The sequence below is a fragment of the Pisolithus orientalis genome, assembly GCF_024613125.1.
Source record: "Pisolithus orientalis strain OTSU chromosome Unknown F5J12scaffold_12, whole genome shotgun sequence".
Lineage (NCBI taxonomy): Eukaryota > Fungi > Basidiomycota > Agaricomycetes > Boletales > Pisolithaceae > Pisolithus > Pisolithus orientalis.
The window spans coordinates 35,586-42,449 of NW_026260793.1; the positions used below are offsets into that span (position 1 = coordinate 35,586).

The 6,864-nt window shown below is 44.6% G+C and overlaps 2 protein-coding genes across 2 annotated transcripts; both read right to left on the reverse strand.

Moving 5' to 3' along the window:
• Window positions 1–3,095: 3,095 nt before the first annotated feature.
• F5J12DRAFT_936555 (uncharacterized protein) lies at window positions 3,096–3,679 on the reverse strand (the record flags this gene model as incomplete). The annotated part of the gene is made up of 2 exons (XM_051749633.1): window positions 3,096–3,368; window positions 3,422–3,679. The coding sequence occupies 2 exons, from the start codon at window positions 3,677–3,679 to the stop codon at window positions 3,096–3,098; spliced, it is 531 nt and encodes a 176-aa protein (XP_051600400.1).
• A 1,902-nt stretch (window positions 3,680–5,581) lies between these two features.
• Window positions 5,582–5,896, reverse strand: F5J12DRAFT_782346 (uncharacterized protein; the record flags this gene model as incomplete). Its single annotated transcript, XM_051742723.1, has 1 exon — window positions 5,582–5,896. One exon carries the CDS (start codon window positions 5,894–5,896, stop codon window positions 5,582–5,584), a length of 315 nt encoding a protein of 104 aa, XP_051600401.1.
• Window positions 5,897–6,864: the final 968 nt, after the last annotated feature.

Below are 6,864 nucleotides of genomic sequence, written 5' to 3' on the forward strand. Positions count from 1 at the left end.
AGTACTGAAAGTTTGCAATCACATCTTTCAGCTGCCTCAGTTTCAGTCTGCTCAAGGATCTGCAAAACAGCATGGGCACATATATGAAGGGCCCCAATGTCATCAAGGCAGAGCATTCCATGACAACACAGAATTGCATCCTCATATTTGGTGACATCATATGTATGTGGCTGTGTCTCTGTGTGCAACCAATTATTGTTGAGAGTCAATAACATCTCTTTACTCAGAACCACATCAACAAGCAACTCAGCAGCAAAAGCCTGAGTGCAGACAGTGCATCCCCCCTCCTGCAAATGGTGAGAGGACATCTCCACCTGCCACTCTCAAATAATCTCATGCTTTGCTGCAAATGATTGTACAGGTGGGAACATGGAGAACAGAGGAGGTTCAGCAGGAGTGCCCACTGGAGCCAGACCCTCTAGCACATTTGCTGCATGTTGCTGCCATTGCATCTTAGTGTTTTCCTTCGCTTTCATGTAACACTCATTGGGATAGGAGTTGCATGGCTGATACAGGTCAGGCATGAATATATAATTCTGCTGTGGACACTTTAGGGCATGAAATACATACATCACACAAGGACAGGATCCTCCACAGTCATGCAAGCATAGAGCATCTTTACACATCCTCTGCTGCAACCTTCTGTGCAACATTGTTACACACCATGAATCTCCACAATTGCCCTCAGATGAGCCACCAAAAAAAACAGAAACTGTTCAATCAATTCATGCACACTTGAAGGAATGCATGTGAGATAGGGACCTAAGGGATTCTCAGAGAGCTAGTTTATCACATCTGTAACTGTAAGATGATCAAAAGAATATTCCCAATGAAGAAACTCATAGGAAACATTGCATGCACCATCCAAGTCCCCAGAGTTAACCACCATGTGGTGCATGCCACTGTCCTTGTCCACTTGGACCTGAGTCACCAGCATATCACAGGACATCATTGACACTGGTGCATGGAAAGATCCCCCAAATATCAAGCCACCCCCATAACTCCCATGCTTTCCCTAAATGGACGAACTGGCATTTCCAGTCTGGCAAAAACACAGGGGACAAAACAGTTTTCAGACCTGGACCAGGATGTGTCCAGGAACACTACAAACACCACACCACACTATACTTTTTGGGTAGCAAAAATGTGGTCACTACACAACAAATGCTACACTACACCACACTCTTTTGGTAATGAAAAATGCAGACATTACACTTTTTTTATAATAAAAAATGTGACACTACACAACACCACCTGACTTGTCCAGTATTCAAAAATGCAGACACTATGCAACTCAACACTAATTAGGTAATCAAAAAAGCGGACACTACCCAACAAACCACTACTTTTTGGTAGCACAAAATGTAGAGCCACAGGAAGTAGTCACATAATGATGATGTCCTAATGAAAGATGTAGTGCCTGATTTTCAGATCATGAGACTCTGCTTACCTCGTCATTAAGTGTAAAAATGCATGAGAAAAACACAAAATACTGGGAAAATCACAAGTCTTTCAACACATTATGTCATCAGATTGTGGTGACATCAGAAGTAAACTTGTAGCCCCTGACAGGATGATCACAACAATGTGCTTGCCTTGTCATGATTCACAAAGGTGAGTGAGCTACAGGCAAAAGAAGTTCTACTTGTAAATCACCACCAACTCACTACTACCTAGCACTATCTGGTAGCAAGTAATAACTGCAAATACCAACTATACAGACTACCAACTATAACTACCTAATGTGATATTAGTGTGCTTACTCAGTTTCCAACTCTATTTGACTCATTCTGTGATATTTTGACTGTCCTTGACTCATTCATTGCCATGGGGGGGAGCACAGCTTATGACAAATGAGGCACAAATGCTTGGTAAGTAATGAGTAAGGACTGAGTAATCATGATGAGTAAGTGAGAAATGAAAAGTAAGCAAGCAAAGAGGATTGGTAAGTATTGGCAATGAATGAGTCAAGGACAGTCAAAATATCACAGAATGAGTCAAATAGAGTCAGAAACTGAGTAAGCACACTAATATCACATTAGGGGGTGGTGATGCAAGTCAGATCTTAGCAGAGACATCTCTAGATCCAAAGATGGCATGACAGATGGATGGTGATTCCAGATAGGGAAGTATTAATTCCAGAATTGAAGGGCATGAGTCAGGTGTCAAAGGGGCTAGGGTATCAGGGGTCTATGGGGCAATGGGAGCATACACAATCATGTCTCCCACCCATTCATCCTCTCAGTGAAGTTAACAAAAACTTCATGAATGGGGCTCTGATGGAGAGGAGGAGAAGGGGGGATGACCTCTGCTGGATCCTGCAGTAAGAAGGCAAGATGCACATCATACTTGTCATGGATGCAATCAGGGAGGCTGGAGAACAGTAGATTATGCTGCAGCTGTTGCAATGTGGGGAGAATGATGGACAAGATTGGAATAAAGACAGTGCAGGGAGCAGGGAGGAATGATCCATATGCTTCATCAAGAGGGGAGACTGAAACAACCACAAAAGACCTTTCTAACCAAGTGACAGAACTGTGGTGACCAAAGAACATCCTTCTGGAAGTCATACTGACAAGGAGAACATACTGACCAAGCTGCATGGGACAGGATGGGGCTGACAATGATGGAATGAACCAGGGGGCTTCAGGACAGAAGCTGGTGGGAACACCTGGCAGATATATGTAGCCACTGTCTCTGGCAAATGAGACAAGTGAGATGATTGATGAAGAGGTGGCCATTATTGATGGACTTAGCAAAATGAGCATCTGATGGATGGAGTGCTGTAGAAATGTGTAGGGTGTGAGGATCCTCTCCAAATTTGGAAGGCAGAATCATGTGGCTGAGCACTTTAAGCATGTTTGAGAATGGAGTTGATATCTTTGGAAATGGTGGAGATACAATGAAAATTGGAATGCCATACATGGGTGCTAAAAACTTTTAATGTGTGCTTAACTCACTTCCTCTTTTCTCTTTAGCACTGACAACTCATTCTTGTGTGAAGGATGACTGTTCATGTCCAGCAGTCTTTCTACACATGAGGCCTTTAGTCTTCATCTCCATGGCATGGGCATTGCACACAACTCATCAATGAGTTAGGCAGAGTCAGCTGTAACCATGTCCACAACACCTTTGGTGTGTGACACTGCCAGCATAGCAAATCGGTCAGTGATTGTCCATTCCCCCATACTTGTATCCCTGTTGTTGAGCAATGACATGATCAGATTCTTCTCAACATCTTCAAACTTCCCCTCAAGGACCCCAGCATGAATTGTTGTGAGCTTACAAAGGATTGTTGCATAGTGCCATGCTCCCAATGGTGAGGATATATCCAGCTTTTCAACTAGCCATTCAAAGAGATGGACAATCTGCAGGCCAGTAAAAAGTCAAACAGGAATCAAGTGCTTGGTATGCCACATACATTCTCATCACTTTGTAGGACTGCCACAGGCAGGGACACAACAGAACCATTGGCCTCAACCCCATATACAGGGAAGTCCATGACACCCATGGCCTGCAAGAACTTGACCAACGCAGTGAGGTACATCCTGAGCTGGTTCATTGCTTGCACCAGACTACCTGATGTCTTCTTGTACTCCACTGTGATCAGGGGCAAATCTAAAAGCAGACCCTTTCCCTTAATCTTTGAAAGCTTTAACTGAGAAGTTATGGTGTCCATGGAGGTTTCTATGGCCCCCACAGCCTGAAGGGAAGATAATGCCACTGTGGAAATTGTTGGGTTTCATTACAGTGGGCACCACTGCCATTGTGACCAGAAGTCTCGGTGGCATTGCCATGCTGGTAATGCCTGGCATCTTTCCACCTGAAGGCTTTGCTGCATCACTGGCCCCAGCCCCATCTGATGGAGGGGCACAGATGAGTGGGAACTGGCCAAGATCTTCAGCTGATACATCTGAGAGCCTCACCTGCAAATGCCCAATTGCATCACATTTTCTGTCCTTTGGAAACCCTCCAAGTCTTATCACCATGTCAGATTCTTTCTGTCTCCCTTTGTGTCACCCAGTGCGGAAACTGGGAAGCAGTGTAGGTCCAACCAGCTAGTTTGATGGTGGAAGGTCAAGCCCTTTCTTCTGTTGTGGTGCTCACACTAGGATGTGCTGTGAGCCACTCTCTGGTGGCATGAAAATCAGAAGGAAGTAGGGTATCCATTGATTCCTTAAAGTCCTCTGGGATGGGTTGCAGCAGAGCACTCTTGGGAAAGCAGAGGGTAGTTTCAAGACTAGAATGCATTTATGTCAACAATGACATACATTGGGCAAACTTGTTGATCTTCAAGATCTGCAGTGAATGTGGCATCACCTGAGAAAGTTCTACCATTGTGCTTAACAAGACATATGAAGAAGTCAAACAGAAGACAATCAGGGCCATGATGCCACAATACTTTACATTGATCACCATTATCCTTCTTTTCATGGGAACAGTGTGACATTTGGAAGATTGCAGAGAAACTCTCTTCAAGGATTCACAGGTCAACTGGGAATTCATCTGGATGCCAAAGTTTCACTGCATTTTTGGACTTGAGAGCAGAAACAGTAGTGAATACTTCTTGGACACATGGCTCAAGTGCAGTGTCAATGGGTGGCAGATCTTTCTGCAGGTAACAATGAAAAAAATGGAAATACACAACATACAATGATGCACTCTGTCAATCCACATCTCCAGCCAAATCAAGCCCATCATTGCGATGTATTCACAATGGAACTGCTCATCCAAAGATGAGAGAGACTGTGGTGCTACTTGTTGCTTGAATAGCCAACCAAATATCCTGTTATCAGTGGCCTCCAAGGTGTTCACAAAGCTACCCAATAAAATGCTCATCAAGGATGAAAAGTGGCCTGTGAAAATACATACTGGGAGCATGCCAGTGGCCAAAGGAAAGTTGGAACAGCATCAGACATTCCACTGGAAGGTGGGCCTGCCTTGTCCCTGCCTTCATTGGATGTAATGATTACCCTAGGTGGCCAATGATTACAAAATGACACCACTGTGAGATAACACTCATGGGATGGGTGCATGAGGGGATGGATCTGTACCATGCTCACAGCCTCCTGACAATATATTCCTAATGGTCTGTTGGAGAGGGTGGAGAAAGAAAAAGAGAGAACAAATTCTGAATGTTCCTGGCTCTCCTGCCACTTTATAATCCTATCCCACATGATCTCCATCTTTGAAGGGAAAACAGTGTCTTCTTCCTGAACATCCAAACTAATCCACTAAGAACAGGCCATGTGGGTGTGGGTCTTGGCAGCAACGGTGCCCACAACATTCCTAACTGCATCACAGATGCTAAATATGGGTGCCTCTGGGCTCATGAACAGCCATGAGACCACAAGAGATATGAGCAGTGATGATAAATCCAGGGTGACAGATGTTTTGATGCTGCCAAGATGCACATGTGGCTCAACATGAGGTCAGTTTCAGGGGAGTCAGATGAATGCTAGGTGCTCACAAGGATATGGTCTGGAGTGGCATCCTCTAGCCATCCAAGGTACAGATGGATTATCATGTCATATTTTGAGAATTCTATTCCAATCAATGGGCCCTCGATGTGCCATACACATCACTGGTAGAGTAGACTGGTCATCACCACTGGAAGGTGCTCCTCAGTGGCCATGCAAAGCACAGGTATGTGACACAAAGATGGTGGAGGGACAGATGGAGGATGCACAAGGAAATGGGCCTTGAATTCTGGTGAGAGAACCTGAGCTGTGGGATCTTCCTCAATGTCTTCCTCCACCTCTTCAATTGTAGTGGGCAGTGCAAGGAACTTGGACATTGTGACTGATGGTGGCAACTGCACTGGCCAACATACATTGCTAGATTCCTCCTGCTCTGAGTGTTCATTGCCATTGTGTTCTTCATCTGCAACAGGCATTTTCTGGCAGATTGAAATGACAAGTGGTGCACTGAGACTCTTTGTGATGTACAGTGGCTCACAAAATTGTCCCAATGTTTGCATGTTTTTCATTAATCATGGTGTAGCAAGTGAACTATCATTATTGAGTCCAAGATGTTGGTGGATGGATCAAAGCAGCTAGCTGGTCATGGCTCTCTGATGAGCCATACTCCCAGCATGCCAAATTGACCAGCATATGTATCTGTCTGGGTGAAGCTCAGACATCATTCACCATATGTATGGAACTAGGAGAGGAACAGCTATCCTCCATCAGATGGCATGAGACCATGCTATTGCTGGAGGGACACAATCAGTGGTGGATTTCCAGAAGACAGAGGACCCCCTGACAATGATGGAGATGGTAACAGTGTGAGTCAAAGTGTGGAAAGGTAGTGTAAACCAACCAAAACCAACACCAAAGACAAATAAAAGGCAAGTGGTGGTGTACCTCTGCAGAACCTTGAAGGCAAAAAATCTGAAGTGGGGAAATTTCAATGGCAGGTGCTCCTAGCACAAGTCATCAATGAGTTGTGCAGGAGTGGATGAGCAAGTGATGACTGGATGGGGATGCTGAGTAGAGTGATGAGCTTCAGTGGGATGTGCTCCTGGCACAAGTTGTTGACAAGTTGGACAGGAGTGAATGGATGACTAAGCAAATTTGTTGACTAAGTGTGGATGAGACTGCAGATAATGAATGCTGTTAGATAGACCCTTCTGAATGAGCCTCAACTACCAAGGATGATGAACAGTGACAGATAGACTCTTCTGAATGAGCCTCAACTGTTGATGACAAGTTATGCTGAGAAGAACTGAACTGACTGACTGGATGGCTTCTGATTACTTGATTGATTCTTTGGTTGTAGCTAAGTACAGGGGGTTTATATACTGTGGGGGGGAGCACAGTTATGACAAACAAAGCACAAATGCTTGGTAAGTAATGAGTAAGG